The 16,876-nt window shown below is 42.6% G+C and overlaps 1 protein-coding gene across 2 annotated transcripts in view; it reads right to left on the bottom strand.

Moving 5' to 3' along the window:
- Positions 1–309: 309 nt before the first annotated feature.
- Positions 310–16,876, bottom strand: part of LOC112223960 (zinc finger protein 236) — an 88,175-nt gene continuing 71,608 nt past the window's right edge. For both annotated transcript variants that reach the window (XM_042313301.1, XM_042313300.1), the window contains 5 exons: positions 14,268–14,396; positions 13,957–14,151; positions 11,725–11,854; positions 10,277–10,450; positions 310–2,524 (listed from right to left, as the gene is read on the bottom strand). In XM_042313301.1, the coding sequence (XP_042169235.1) occupies positions 2,382–2,524; positions 10,277–10,450; positions 11,725–11,854; positions 13,957–14,151; positions 14,268–14,396 (771 nt within the window). In that variant the 3' untranslated portion in view covers positions 310–2,381. The remainder of the gene's footprint in view (positions 2,525–10,276; positions 10,451–11,724; positions 11,855–13,956; positions 14,152–14,267; positions 14,397–16,876) is intronic.

Genomic DNA, 16,876 nt, shown 5'->3' with positions numbered 1-16,876 from the left:
AGTAATTGTGTTTGCTCAATAATTGCATAATCAAGGAGAGGAATTGAATCATTCATCAATGTGGGGGAAGAGACATTTGTTTTTATAGAAGTTGAAAGTGGCCATGCTCTTTCCATATGCTGCGAAAGGTTAATAACTCTGGGACTAATGAAAGATAGTCAAAACCCATTTTTGTACCTCTATGTGGCAATGGATTTTTCAATCGCTAAACACTTGCCTTTTCTAGAGACAAGGTTTTGATGCAGAGACACAGACAAAATGCAATCAACTTCACACAAATTATTTCTAAAACAATTGGTCCACATTAAATCTGTAAAAAAAATTACTGGTTTTATTAATTAAATACTTTTCAACATTACAAAATACATTCCTGCCAAAAAAAACACTTAACAGCTTACAGTCTGTAAACTGGTTCAGCAATTGACAAAAAATGAACTCTTGTTCACAACCAATTTGATAAGGAATCCAAAAATATATGCAATCATACACTATTTACATTGCAAAATTAAATATCAGATTACAGAATGGCTGTGCATAAGCTTACAACTAAATTACAATTTCATGCAACACCTTGTGAACGTGGAGAGTCAACCCCTGAAGCCCTTATACAGCAGCCAAGAACAGTGGTATCACAGGTCATCGTCATCATTGTCAAATTTACAGGCATAACGTTTCAGAAGAGAGGGATCAAATCCACACCAGACCTAAGTTCAAATACTTTTCGAAATCATTATACTTTATCCGGGCTTGATAGAGCTTGCCTGGTGCAATGAAACCTAGAGAGTAGTCATTTGCAAGATAGCATTCTGCAAACCCTGGCACTTCGGGCAGACTAAAGTGAATGATTTCAAATAGTAGTGTATTTGAACCCAGGTCTGACCCATATGACTCTTAGCGCTTTATAGTCTCACCATTCAAGGCTACCTTCAACTTTATGGCAAAAATATATGTATATTCTTTACAACTAATTAATCAAAAACAAAACGTTTAGCTTGCCTTTTAGAAAAGTGTATCGCATAAATATGCAAAAATATGTGACTTTAAAAAGAAATGTACTTTTCTGGTAAACTGCACATAGATCACTCCAATGTGTGTGCCTGTTAAAGCACAGCTCAGTTGTCAAACAGTTAAGTGTGGGCCTGTTCGCAGTGTGTGGAGCTGCCCCGGGAGCACGGGAGAGATCGAGTCCCCGTCTAGAAACCATGCCTAGACCCTGCCCCAGTCCGTTATACACTTGTGTAGATCTGAAATGATTGGATAGGAATACACAATAAGGCAAACCTTTCTATCCAGCCTTTCAGAGGGCAAGGTGGAGTTCTAACACTATTGCTTATACCTAGTCCAGTTTGTAATAGGTCATACGGAGCAGTTTGTGACTGACTACTGCTGACTTATGGACCGCGGATCTACAGGGGTGCCTCGTGGTGGTGGGGGGGTTATTCTACTCTACAGGGTGATGTGAACCAGTACCGCAGGACTGACAGTGCAGCAGATCTCTAGCGTTCACTCCTCTTATTGGCAAACAGAGTAAACAACAGTCTAGGGATAAAACCGCCGGTAGTCTACCTCAGCTAGCTACAGCCCCGACTGGTGAACTGTACTGGCAGGTCAGCGTATGATTACTAAACAGCTTATTGACTAAAACGTCTCGTAAGGGACTCATACTAATGAGAATCAGAGCGCAGGTTGATTCAGCAATTTAGTCAATGGAGGGACCAGTTCTCTGCCTTTAAAGGGACAATCTGCAGTTCAAACAATAATAAAAGCGGGCAATCCGCCACCAATTTGGTAAATAGCTGAGGGATGGAGCTGGAGAAATGTAACCAAATTCACAAGACAGAGCTATGAATGCAAGGACTGAACAACCATGATATGAAAAGGATAGATTTAACCATGTTGAGGCGATAAAATGTTTGTTGCTTGTTTTTTTGTTCGTTTTTTAACAAAAAAAGAGGAACAAGCTGAACTAAGCTCATGAGGCACGTTTAAGTTATACTCTTCAATAATCAATGGGTATATATCATGAATTTAAAAGTAAAAAAAAAAAATGGATGTAGCAATCACAGATTGTCCCTTTAATGCATATCTGAGGACAAGAGAAACGGGCAGAAATAGCTGCTGCTAAGGACCTAATGTGTGTAGAGGTACGTCCGCACACGCTTTCTATTTTCAGTATGTGCGTGGCAGCATCACTTTAGAAGAAGTGCAGAAATGTCCAACGCAATTAAAGAGGTGAGGAAAGGAGGGGGTTGATCTGAGGGGTAGGTTTTCCACACCTACTTGTGGTAAAATCAGTGCTTCGTATCATCAGTGCACAGACACCTAGTAAAGAGTCTATGCTGGGATAAACTGGGAAGGTCAATTCAATTCTGAGTTGGGGGCTAAGGGAACACGTTGGGAATACCACAGTGCCAGTCTCCAGAAGACTCCTGGACAACCTCTTCCATGTCATTCAGCTCGGGAGGGACATCCACTCCCGTCTCTGTCCCCTGCTCCAACGTCACCTCCTGGGTCCGATCGGGACCTGTGTCCAAGAAAAAGAAAGACAGAGAGAGAGAGAGAGAGAGGCAGAGAGAGGGAGAGAAGAGAATGAAAGAGAGAGAAAGGACAGAGTGAGAGGGACAAAGTTACTCATGAACATTCCTGTTAGAACGGAGAGTGCCAAGGGAAGTCTTTAGGTTCATTTTCAGAGTTTAAGAATGAACAAAATACAGTGCAACACACAACGCATTTATCACTTGTGAGGTAAGTTAGAGGAAGGGGTGGGTGACAGGTGAAATGTTACCAGAGCCCTTTCTCAATTGTCTAAAAAAAATAATCCTCTCCTCGCCTCCTCTCCTTCGATGCATTGATCTGGAAGAATTGGCAAGGTGATGATGAGTCAGCCTGAGGACGACGAGTTGCCTTCAGCCATATTGTTTTTCCCAAGCAGTGCAGATGAAGAGGTGGTGAGGACAGATGTTGTTAGCAGTCGAGACAGAGCCTTTGTGTTTGGGATCCAGCAATAGACACGAGAGTCAGTTCAGCAGAGGACATTTCCTTTGTACTAACCATCAAATGTTTAAATGGAGGTATACAGAACCAAACGGGCACTATGGGGAGAGTGCATCACAGCAAGGTTCAATAATTAAAACCAATCTATCTATTGAATGAACTCACTTAAATTTGACTGACACTCTCAATAAAAAGAGCTATTGTGAATCATCCAGGTGAATGTTTGTTAGAAATGTCCTTGACATTTTTTTGTTGTTGCTAGGCTTCCCCTATAAGCACGCAAGGACTGATGCTCACACTCACCCCCCCCACACACATACAGTGCCTGGATACAGGCCTTAGCCGTGGAATATTGCCAGAGTTGCATATTCCAGACAGTCCTAACGCCAACATCCAACATATTTAGCATTTTCAATGGATTATCCGTTCAAACATTTGCCACCGCCATAAGCAATTTGTCACAAAAAAGTTGGCGACTCCCAGTTTCAAGTGAGAATCAGAGCGCTGACTTACAGCTCCAGTCAATCAGCTCGGTGGCTGTTGAAAGCTTCCGTATGAGCGTCCGGACGAGAATGAAAAGGACAGGTTCTGTCATCACAAGTCTGGCTAACCTTCTCTGTCAAAAGGCCTTTCAGGCAGGGAAAGGCAGCTGAATTGAGAGATGGAGTATCAGCCTGATTTGTGCGCTTTATCCCTATGCTCCTTGGTCAAAAGTAGTCCACAAATCAAATCACATTTTATTGGTCACATACACATATTTAGCAGACGCTATTGTGGATGTAGTGAAATGCTTGTGCTCCTAGCGCCAACAGTGCAGTAGTATCTAACAACACACATACATCTAAAAGTAAAATAATGGAATTAAGAAATATATAAATAATAGGACAAGCAATGTCAAAGTGTCATTGACTAAAATACAGTAGAATAGAATACAGTAAAAACAGTTGAAGTTGGAAGTTTACATACACTTAGGTTGGAGTCATTAACTCTTAGAACTACCCATCCCGGATAATTGTCATCAACTACACTAATTAGCATAGCGCAACGGTCAAAAAATATTACTAGAAAATATTAATGTTCATGAAATCACAAGTGAAATATAGTGAAACACAGCTTAGCCTTTTGTCAATCACCCTGTCATCTCAGATTTTGAAATGATGCTTTACAGCCAAAGCAAGACAAGTGTTTGTCTAAGTTTATCGATAGCATAGCATTATGTCCAGCTAGCAGCAGGAAGCTTGGTCACGAAAATCAGAAAAGCAATCAAATTAACCGTTTACCTTTGATGATCTTCGGATGTTTTCACTGACGAGACTCCCAGTTAGACAGCAAATGTTCCATAAAGATTATTTTTATACCCAAAATACCTCTGTCACGTTATTTTCAGAAATTCACCGGAAATAGCGGTCACGACAACGCCGGGAAAAAAAAGACAAATTATATCCATATATCGACAGAAACATGGCAAACGTTTTTTATAATCAATCCTCAAGGTGTTTTTCAAATATCTATTCAATAATATATCAACCGGGACAATTGGCTTTTCAGTAGGAGCGAGAGGAAAAATGACTACCTCTGTCTTTTACGCAAGAATCACTCTGAGAGCCCTCAGCTGGACGTAATGTAGTCGTTTACGCTCATTCTTCAACATAAAGGCGTGAAACTATGTCAAAATGCTATAGACAACTTAGGAAATACGTAAAAAAGGAATATGATTGATATCCCTTTCAGTGGCCAATAGGGGTACATAGGAACACAACGGTTTCAAAACATGAGTCACTTCCTGATTGGATTTTTCTTGGGCTTTCACCTGCAATATCAGTTCTGTTATACTCACAGACAATATTTTGACAGTTTTGGAAACTTTAGAGTGTTTTCAATCCTAAACTGTCAATTATATGCATATTCTAGCATCTGGTCCTGAGAAATATGCGGTTTACATTGGGAATGTTATTTTTCCAAAAATAAAAATAGTGCCCCTAGTTGCAAGAGTTTAAAACTCCTTTTTCAACCACTCCACAAATGTCTTCTTAAGGATAGGGGGCAGCATTTCCACTTTTGGATAAATAGCGTGCACAATTTCAACTTCCTGCTAATCATGCCAGGAATATATTATATGCATATGATTGGTAGGTGTGGATAGAAAACACTCTGAAGTTTCTAAAATTGGTTCAATCATGTCTGTGACTATAACAGAACTTATGTAGCAGGCAAAACCCAGAGGAAAAACTGTTCAGATTATTTTTTTTCTCCTCTGACCGTTCCCTCAGTTGTCTTTGCCAAGGGAAATTTGATAGCGACCATTTTACAGTTCCTACGACTTCCACAGGATGTCACCAGTCTTTGGAATTGGGTTGGAGTTAATCATTGGTGCAACGAAGAAGAGGCACATCCTGGAACAACGTTACACTGTTGATAGTTACGCAAGAGGGAAAATGGTCCATGTTTTGTTTACTTGCTCTATTGAATACAGATTGCCCCGTCTACAATTTGATCGATTATTAACGTTTAAAAATACCTAAAGTTGTATTACAAAAGTAGTTTGAAATATTTTGGCAAAGTTTATAGGCAACTTTTGAAATGTTTTATAGTGACGTTGTGTTTTGGAAAGCTGTTTTTTTCCGGATAAAACCTGCTTTATAAATGGACATTTTGGGTATACATGGACGGAATTAATCGAAAAAAAGGACCAATTGTGATGTTTATGGGACATATTGAAGTGCCAACAAAGAAGCTCGTCAAAGGTAATGCATGTTTTATATTTTATTTCAGCGTTTTGCCTGCTTACGCTAGTTCTTCAACTGGTTCAGGTGGGTGCATGCTATCAGATAATAGCTTCTCATGCTTTCGCAGAAAAGCATTTTTAAAATCTGACATGTTGGCTGGATTCACAACGAGTGTAGCTTTAATTGAGTACCCTGCATGTGTGATTTAATGAAAGTTTGAGTTTTATCGCTTTTTTTTGGAATTTGGCGCGATGCATTTCCCGAGGCTATTGGCCACTTGAGACGCTAGCGTCTCACTATCCCCAAGAGGTTTTAACAAACTATAGTTTTGGCAAGTCGGTTAGGACATCTACTTTGTGCATGACACAAGTCCAACAATTGTTTACAGACGGATTATTTCACTGTATCACAATTTCTGTGGGTCAGAAGTTTACATACATTAAATTGACTGTGCCTTTAAACAGCTTGGAAAATTCCAGAAAATGATGTCATGGCTTTAGAAGCTTCTGCTCAAAAGAAATAAAGATAAAATAAAAATAAATCAGCCAAGACCTCAGAAAACAATTGTAGACCTCCACAAGTCTGGTTCATCCTTCGGGAACAATTTCCAAACGCCTGAAGGTACCACGTTCATCTGTACAAATAATGGTAAGCAAGTATAAACACCATGGGACCACGCAGCCGTCATACCGCTCAGGAAGGAGATGTGTTCTGTCTCCAAGAGATGAACGTACTTCAGTGCGAAAAGTGCATATCTATCCCAGAACAACAGCAAAGGACCATGTGAAGATGCTGGAGGAAACAGGAACAAAAGTATCTATATCCACAGTAAAACGAGTCCTATATTGACATAACCTGAAAGGCCGCTCAGCAAGGAAGCCACTGCTCCAAAACCGCTATAAAAAAGCCAGACTATGGTTTACAACTGCACATGGGCACAAAGATTGTACTTTTTTGAAGAAATGTCCACTGTTCTGATGAAACTAAAATAGAACTGTTTGGCCATAATGACCATCGTTATGTTTGGAGGAAAAGGGGGGATGCTTGCAAGTCGAAGAACACCATCTCAACCGTGAAGCACGGAGGTGGCAGCATCATGTTGTGGGGTGCTTTGCTGCAGGAGTGACTGGTGCACTTCACAAAATAGATGGCACCATGAGGATGGAAAATTATGTGGATATATTGAAGCAACATTTCAAGACATCAGTCAGGAAGTTAAAGCATGGTTGCAAATCGGTCTTCCAAATGGACAATGACCCAAAGCATACTTCCAAGTTGTGGCAAAAAGGCTTAAGGACAACAAAGTCAAGGTATTGGAGTAGCCATCACAAAGCCCTGACCTCAATCCCATAGAACATTTGTGGGCAAACCTGAAAAAGCGTGTGCAAGCAAGGAGGCCTACAGACCTGACTCAGTTACACCAGCTCAGTCAGGAGGAATGGGCCAAAATTCACCCAACCTATTGTGGGAAGCTTGTGGAAGGCTACCTGAAAAGTTTGATCTAAGTTAAACAATTTAAATTCAATGCTACCAAATACTAATTGAGTGCATTTAAACTTCTGACCCACTGGAAATGTGATGAAAGAAATAAAAGCTGAAATAAATCAATCTCTCTACTAATTATCCTGACATTTCACATTCTTAAAATAGAGTGGTGATCCTAACTGACCTAAGACAGGGAATGTTTTACTAGGATTAAATGTCAGGAATTGTGAAAAACAAAGTTTAAATATAATTGGCTAAGGTGTATGTAAATGTCCGACTTCAATTGTACATATGAGATATGTAAAACAGTTTGTAAACATTATTAAAGTGACTAGTAACCGGGTGGTAGCCGGCTAGTGACGGCTATTTAACAGTCTGACGGCCTTGATAGAAGCTGGTTTTCAGTCTCTCGGACCCAGCTTTTATGCACCTGAACGGATGATAGTGGGGTCAACAGGTCGTGGCTCAGGTAGTTGATGTCATTGATGATCTTTTAGGCCTTCCTGTGACATCGGGTGCTGTAGGTGTCCTGGAGGGCAGGCAGTATGCCCCCGGTGATGCATTGAGCAGACCGTACCACCCTCTGGAGAACCCTGCAGTTGCCGTACCAGGCGGTGATACAGCCCGACAAGATCCTCTCAATTGTGCATCTGTAAAAGTTTGTGAGGGTCTTAAGGGTCAAGCCGAATTTCTTCAGCCTCATGAGGTTTAAGAGGCGCTGTTGCGCCTAGGGCTGTGGCGGTTATGAAATTTCATCAGCCGGTGATTGTCAAACACTAACTGTCGGTCTAAAGGTTATTGACTGTTAATTAACAATTAGCATCTCCTGGCTTCCACACATAGCCAACAAGCCATTTTAAAAAGTCTAATAAATCCATGTAATATAGCCTACACCTTCACAATAAATCAATTTATTTTATTTTATTTTAGGCAGGTCTAAAGAAGCATGCTATGTAGTCTATTTCGGAAGAACAGAATAGCATACTCAGAGTTGACCGTATGTTAGGTTCTGATGTGGCTATGCCATATGGCTGTGGGCTTCACTAGTCATTCTGCAGACAAGATTTGTTTATAATTCTGTGGCGTTATTTTATAATATGAAGAATAAAGCTGAATAAAATATACAGGCCCAGTCGAGAGTTTGGACACATCTAACCACTTTTATTTATTTTTTGTATTTTCTAAATTATATAATAAACACATATGAAATCATGTAGTAACCAAAAAAAGTGTTAAAACAAAAATATAAATATAAAGTAAATAGCCACCCTTTGCCTTGATGACAGCTTTGCACACTCTTGGCATTCTCTCAAGGAGCTTCACCTGGAACACATTTCCAACAGTCTTGAAGGAGTTCCCACATATATCGAGCTCTTGTTGGCTACTTTTCCTTCACTCTGCGGTCCAACTCATCCCAAACCATCTCAATTGGGTTGAGGTCGGGTGATTGCGGAGGCCAGGTCATCTGATGCCGCACTCCATCACCTTCCTTCTTGGTCAAATAGCCCTTATACAGCCTGGAGGTGTGTTGGGTCATTGTTCAATGATAGTCCCACTAAGTGCAAACCAGATGGGATGGCGTATCGCTGCAGAATGCTGTGGTAGCCATGCTGGCTAAGTGTGCCTTGAATTCTAAATAAATCACAGACAGTGTCACCAGCAAAGCACCCCCCCCACCACCTCCTCAATGCTTCACAGTGGGAACCACACATGCAGAGAACATCCGTTCACCTACTCTTCGACTCACAAAGACACGGCGGTTGGAACCAAAGATCGCAAATTTGGACTCATCTGACCAAAGGACAGATTTCCACTGGTCTAACGTCCATTGCTCATGTTTCTTGGCTTCAAAAAGGTTCTACAGCTGCACCATCGAGAGCATCCTGACCGGTTGCATCACCGCCTGGTATGGCAACTGCTCGGCCTCCGACCGTAAAGTGTTACAGAGGGTAGTGCGTACCGCCCAGTCCATCACTGGGGCCAAGCTTCCTGCCATCCAGGACCTATAAACTAGGCGGTGTCAGAGGAAGGCCCAAAAAATTGTGAAAGACTTCAGTCACCCAAGTCATAGACTGTTCTTTCTGCTACTGCATGGCAAGCAGTACTGGAGCGCCAAGTCTAGGTCCAAAAGGCTCCTTAACAGCTTCTACCCCCAAGCCATTACTGCTGAAAAATGTATCAAATGGCCACCTGGACTATTTACATTGACACTTCCTCCCACCCTTTGTTTTTACACTGCTGCTACTCGCTGTTTATCATCTATGCATAGTCACTTTACCCCTACCTACATGTACAAATTACCTTGATTAACATGTACCCCCGCACATTGACTCGATACCGGTACCCCCTGCATATAGCCTCGTTTTTACAGTAAGTAAGCATTTCACGGTAAGGACTGCACCTGTTGTATTCGGCAGATGTGACAAATAACATTTGATTTGATCCTTGCCTCCGGTCCTGAGCTACAGGCAGTTAGATTAGGGTATGTCATTTTAGGCGTGGGAACAACATCCCCTATACACTTCCTGATGAACTCAGTCACCGTGTTCGCGTGCATGTCAATGTTATTCTCAGAGGATACTCGGAACACATCCCAGTCCGCGAGAATTTAGAGAAAAGGGTGTCATCTGGGCTGTGGCGTCCATCAATAATGGACTGGCCTCCTCAGAGAGAAAGCATGTAGGGACGCTCAGGATTTTTTTTTTTTAAATTTTACCTAGGCAAGTCAGTTAAGAACAGTGGGTTAACTGCCTGTTCAGGGGCAGAACGTCAGATTTGTACCTTGTCAGCGTGGGGATTTGAACTTGCAACCTTTCGGTTACTAGTCCAACGCTCTAACCACTAGGCTACTCTGCCGCCCCACTCAATGGTTGGTATCGGAGAGTGACAAGCAAGGTTTTGTCTGGTTTTGAATTTCGCACAAGGTCACCTTTCATCTCAGCTCAACCACACACATGCACAAACACTTGAGAGGTGCTCGGGCTTTTAGAGTTTTTTTGCCGCGTCTCGAGTGTGATATTCTTGCGGGGGGGGTTGTGCATGTTTTGTGTCTCTGTGTGTCCGTGGCTCACCGTAGCCGTGCGACCTCTTCATGTGCAGCTTCATGTTGCTCTTCTGTGTGAAGCTGATGCTGCAGATCTCACACTTGTAGGGCTTCTCCCCTGTGTGTTTGACCGTGTGTACCTGCAGGGCACTCTTCTGGTTGAAGGCCTTGTCACACTGGGAACACTTAAAGGGACGCTCACCTGCACAAAAAAAAAACCAGAGAGACACCTTCTCAAGACTTTCAGTACAAAGGTTACTCGCACATGGTGGTGAACTTCTAATTCAATCTCGTGTGCGGTGAAGAAGGCAATAAAAAAGGTGTCTCGCACTAAAATAAGTTTGAAATATGGAACAGAAGTACTTCTAAAAAGTGAATGCACGTACAGTAATTGATGCGTTGCACTGTATTACTGCAAGCGGTAGCAATTTACATCCAATTTAATAACATTTTTATAAAAAATTAAAAGGTCTTGTCAGCTTACAATATTGGCTGAAAGATGTGAACCGCCGGGAAAGTGTAAATCCGTAGCCTACTGTGCATAATCTTGGAGCATAATGACCTGCCATAATCGGTACCATTACAGTCAAAAATACATTGACTTATTTAACTGAAATTGAGCAAAGACCTGTTATGTCTGTAACTAAGTCCATGAACAGTATTTAAGTACCTCTTCCTCAATCTAAACCATAAAAACGGCACTGTGAGAAAACAGCCACACAATTTGTTGAAGACAATGGATCTGCCTCTCTTCTGATGTGGAGATGGAGATTAAAACACATTTCTAGTACGACGGTTCCCCCCGTTTGCTTAAAGAAGCGCTAAGAGCGACGGTTGTGATTGTGATGCTTTTCGCTTGCTGACGTGACGCTAGCAAGCTAGGCTATGTAATTTCATATCGTGTGTACGAGCTCTCTTACAGTTTCTCCTGCTGGGGATGATAAGAGGTAAGACAGGACCCCCTGCCGGATCAGCTGCCACAGTGGGCTCTTCAACACACAACATTACAGTTATCTCACCCCGGCCTGCCACTGACACAGCCATTGAGTGGGTGGCCATAAGTAGTAGGCAGTAGGTACCAACGAGTCAAAACGTTCAAGTCGCACTTCACCTTAATACTTACCTCTCCAGAACAAAAAAAGGTCCCAATTCAAGAGAAGCAAATGCACATCCCTACTTTGTTGTGTCGGAGTTGTGTTAAATTCATCTTAGGAGAGTCCATGATTTGCTTTGAAGAAGATCATTTGGTAATTTTGCCATTGAGGCATATACATGAAAATGTTTTCCCTAAGGTCTTTGAAAGTGTCCCAAATGCCTGATGAAAGGCCACTCTAGTCGAGGACTAGGATAGCATCTTCATTCCTATGGTATATTTTTACTTTTGCGCCTTCAAGGCTGGGATGTACAATAGACCTAAACAGAATAGTAGTCAGGGATTTATTCGAGTTAACGTTGTGCGTGCGTGTGTGGGATTACCTGTGTGTGTGCGGTTGTGTCTCTCTAGTTGGCTGGGCTTGGCGAAGGCTTTGTCACAGGAGGAGCATTTGAAGAACTTGGGCCTTTGGGAGCCCAGTGAGGGTCCTCGCTGATGGACACGCTCGTGCTCCTGTAGGAGAAAGAGGTCAAAGGTCCGGGGACACAGAACAAAAAATCTTTCAGAAGAAAAGGTGAAACATAGCAAATATCTTTTTTTAATTTTTTAAATCTGCAATTTGCACGAGAACTGGCCCGCCAACTGCGCCAGCGTACACTTAAAACCGTGAAAAAAACATCTGGGAACATTGGAAACCCAAAAGTCTAAAGAGGGACCCCCCCCCCAAAAAAAAATTCAAATGCAGAACCATCCAGAAACCCCAAAGTCTACTAACAAACCATCAATGAAGCTCAAAGTCCAATGACAACCCATCAAGAAACTCCAGTCTAATATCGAATCCTCAAGAGACTCCTAAGTCTAATGAAGAAGACTGAAGAAAACTCCCATCTAGTCATGAACAAAGAAACAAGAAGGCCAGTCTCGTCACAGGGTAGTGTGATGAATGAGAGTTGCTTTTAAAGATCAAGAAAAATCAGAAAATGAAACTTTGTAAAATAACTTCCTCTGCATGTCCCCAGAGTCATAGAAAAGTCTGAGCAAGCAAACCAACTACACAGACAAACACGTGTGAGGGTTGTGTGTGCGCGTGTGTGAATGTGTGCGTGTGAACATGCGCCCAAATTTTCGGGCCAAATGTTGTCCAGGGTGAAGTTTGGCCTGCGGGCCCCACTTTGAGCAGCCCTAGTATTGACCTTTAAATAAACGCTACTCAACTCCTAAACATTATTGATAAAAGTACTGGTATTTCCCTCTTAACTATTGATGAAACTGTTGCCGTTTGTCTCTCTCCATCGCTAAATGACATCATAAAGTTAATGAACCCAGCAACAGTTTGTAAAGTGGAGAAATAAAACAAAACATGAATTAAACAAACATTCTCTAATCTCAGACACCCAGAACTAAAATCTGTTTGCGTAATTGCATCAGATGCTTGATAAGCTTAATGTACTAACAAAGTATCCACTCCTCTAAATGGAAAATCAGCCAGTTTCAGGGAAGTCTATGAGCCAAATGTCCCCTCCGGGGTTACATGGGGCTGCCGATTAGTACGGAACAGGCTTTGATACGGTTCCAGCCATGCTCCCCCTTTCCAAAGGAGCGTTTAATTCCATAAATGAGATGAGGAAAGCTTTTGGGAGCAGGATGAGCAAGGAATGAGGGGGGCGTCACTGAGCCAGAGATCTTAACACACACAAACTCTCTCTGAATGAAACGCACATCTAATGTGCTCTCTCTCTCTCTCTTGTTCATACACATGGACACAGACACACCATCAGGGGATCACACGTGTTATATCAGGTAAAGACGGTCATACGCTCGCACACACACACAGTACACAGCCAAGGACAGAGGAGGACGTTGAGGAGTTGCAGAACAGCGTGGCTCCCAGGCTGGATGAGAGCAGATTGCTTCTGCTTATAACCCTAGAAATTAGGTCAAGCTTCCCACTGTTTACGTGCTGGGGTGGAGATATTAAATGGAGAGCCTCTCTTCCTTGGGCAGCCGTATCCTCGTGAGTAGCATTGTCAGGAGAAAAAGTTTGTACTCGAGAAAATTACCATCAGCCAAAAAACTATCTGAAATTGGACTTCAGCTAATAACTTTTACCTCTCGCTCCTCCCAGGGCTATTATTACCCTGTCAGGAGGCAGTAGGCGTTTGGGACACAGGGAGAGTGACAGTTGATTTATCATTGTTACGAGACCCCGTCAGAAACTGAAGCAGCAGAAGAAAGGTGTTAGCCATTGTGCTCAAGTCCTCTAAGGTGATTGTGTTTAAAGTCCCCTGAATGCAGAGAAACCCTCGGCCGTTTGACTCCTGTAACCCACTCTTAGCCCCGTCCCACCGCCCAGAATACACCCAGAATACACTCAAGAGTACTCAGAGCTGGTCCCACAGGAAACGATTGAAATCTGCTCTGAGGGCAAGACAGGGCAACTACTATCAGGGAATGGAAGGAATACATACAACATACAAACATGCTGTAGTGGGTGTGTGTGTCTGCCCAGACCTACTGTGTGTTTTTTTGCCACACACTCTGCATACTTGACAGTGTTCCATGCTATAGTCCAGTCTCCAGTGTGTGTGTGGGCGACTGTGTGTCTGTCTGCTTACCTTTAAGTGAGTAGCTCTTTTGAAGGCCTTGCCACACACTCTGCAGACGTGGCACCGGTCCTTGCCGTGGGCCTGCCTGCAGTGGCGTCGCAGCGTGTTGGCACTCTGACACACCTGATTGCAGTAGAAACACTGGTTCTGCTTCTGGTTCTCCCCCTGGTCCTCCTTCTCCACCACCTGGCCCTCCTCTGACAGCTGGTTTCAACACAACACACACATTACACGCACGTTATCCTACCCACCCCCTGGTCCTTCTTAGATATCTGTTAACAACACAACACACATACAGGTACACGCATACACTGACTGACCCTGTAAATATTGTCGGGCTGTTCCTCAGTGGCCTGGGGGTGGTGACTGACCAGTATGACCTGCTGGGTGGAGCCGGCCTGTTGTCCTGAGAGATCCTGGTCACTGAGCATAGTTTGGTACTGCTGACTCTATGGAGAGAAGATACTCACTGTTACTGTGTGTGTGTGTGTGTGTGTGTGTGTGTGTGTGTGTGTGTACACCTTTTACTATACTTGTGAGTACCAGAAGTCCTCACAAGAATAGTAAACAAACTCAAATTCTGAGAAGTGGTCATCAATTTAAAAAGTATATTTTAGGCTTACATTTAGGGTAAGAATTAAGGTTAGTGGTTAGGTTTAGATTTAGGGTTAGAATTAAGGTTATTGGTTAGTTTTAGATTTAGAATTAAGGTTATTGGTTAGGTTTAGATTTAGGGTTAGAATTAAGGTTAGTGGTTAGGTTTAGATTTAGGGTTAGAATTAAGATTCCAAGATGGCGTAGCAGTCAGACGTCTTTGTCTTGTCGTGTCCCTTGTATATATCTTTTTATATATTTTTCTTCGCAGATCTTTAAAAAATATTTTCCTAAACCTCAACTTCTAAATACTCTCCTGCAACCCGCCTCACCCAATGTGGCGTGGATCTGTTTTTTTCTAAAGTATTTCTATTTACTTCGGATCTGGAATCCCTCAACTGAAGCTAGCCAGCTAACTAGCTACTAGCGATCAGTCAACAAACCACTGCTGGCTGTCATCAGCTAACCTTTAGCTCGGAAAGCTCTCGCCAGTTGGTACAATGTGACTCAAACCAGAGCATAACGGACATATTTTTCTCTCCATATCCCCGGATTCCTACCGCAAACTCTGAACCTTTTCATCTGGATCCTCGCAACTAGCTAACCGCAATCCCGAGTGACTACTCCTGGCTAGCGTTTCCATCCCAGAGTAATCACAAATTAGCCTGAAGCTATCCCGGCTAGGGCTCCTGGGCTACCACTGAAGCCCACTCCTGGGCTACAATATCCAGACCCCTTCTACTGCCGGTACGGTGCACAGAAACCCGCAGATCCTCTACAACTGGAATACCGACATAATCTGCCTGAGGATTCCAACAGGCCCCTCAGGCGCAATGTCCGCTGAAGGCACATTCTGCTAACCGCAGCCTGCTAGCTATCTAGAGCTACTTGGAACCCTACTAAGCCATGACTGGTCTATCGACATTACCGCACGAGGAGGCAAAAACAGACTTACCTCCATCGCGCGCACCCAAAGGCGTTTCTCCTAACTGCTTGCTTGCTAACCCCGGTCTTCTAACTGCTAGCTTGCTAGCCCCGGTCTACTAACTGCTAGCTTGTTTGGCACGGCATGCTAACTGTCTGAATTTCCGTGTCCCCAGCCAGCCCAACCACTCACTGGACCCATATGATCACTTGGCTACGCATGCCTCTCTCGCTAATATCAATATGCCTCGTCCATTACTGTCCTGGTTAGTGATTACTGTCTTATTTCACTGTAGAGCCTCTAGCCCTGCTCAATATGCCTTAACTTCTTGCGACTATCAATCCCGTATCCGGGAGCGTAATCATAGCCTCAAACGCATTACCATAACGCAAATTTTCCTATACATGAAAATCGCAAATGAAATAAATATATTCAAACACAAGCTTAGCCTTTTGTTAACAACACTGTCGTCTCATATTTTCAAAATATGCGTTACAGCCAACGCTAGACAAGCATTTGTGTATGTTTATCATGGCATAATGCTATGCTAGGCTCTGCTGGCAGCAGAAAATCAACCAAATTAAATCATTTACCTTTGAGGAACTTCAGATGCTTTCACTCAGGAGACTCCCAGTTAGATAGCAAATGTTCCTTTTTTCCAAAAATAATATTTTTGTAGGCGAAAAAGCTCCTGTTTGTTCATCCTGCTTGGCTGAGAAATCGACCGAAAAATACTTAAACTATAACGGCAAACTTTTTTCAAAATGTGCTCCATAATATCGACAGAAACACGACAAACGTTGTTTAGGATCCATCCTCAAGGTGTTTTTAACATACAGTGCCTTGCGAAAGTATTCGGCCCCCTTGAACTTTGCGACCTTTTGCCACATTTCAGGCTTCAAACATAAAGATATAAAACTGTATTTTTTTGTGAAGAATCAACAACAAGTGGGACACAATCATGAAGTGGAACGACATTTATTGGATATTTAAAAACCTTTTTAACAAATCAAAAACTGAAAAATTGGGCGTGCAAAATTATTCAGCCCCCTTAAGTTAATACTTTGTAGCGCCACCTTTTGCTGTGATTACAGCTGTAAGTCGCTTGGGGTATGTCTCTATCAGTTTTGCACATCGAGAGACTGAAATTTTTTCCCATTCCTCCTTGCAAAACAGCTCGCTCAGTGAGGTTGGATGGAGAGCATTTGTGAACAGCAGCTTTCAGTTCTTTCCACAGATTCTCGATTGGATTCAGATCTGGACTTTGACTTGGCCATTCTAACACCTGGATATGTTTATTTTTGAACCATTCCATTGTAGATTTTGCTTTATGTTTTGGATCATTGTCTTGTTGGAAGACAAATCTCCGTCCCAGTCTCAGGTCTTTTGCAGACTCCATCAGGTTTTCTT

The sequence above is a fragment of the Oncorhynchus tshawytscha genome, linkage group LG03 (assembly GCF_018296145.1).
Source record: "Oncorhynchus tshawytscha isolate Ot180627B linkage group LG03, Otsh_v2.0, whole genome shotgun sequence".
Lineage (NCBI taxonomy): Eukaryota > Metazoa > Chordata > Actinopteri > Salmoniformes > Salmonidae > Oncorhynchus > Oncorhynchus tshawytscha.
Note: the sequence above shows the minus strand (reverse complement) of the source record. Positions and strands in the feature narration are given on the sequence as shown.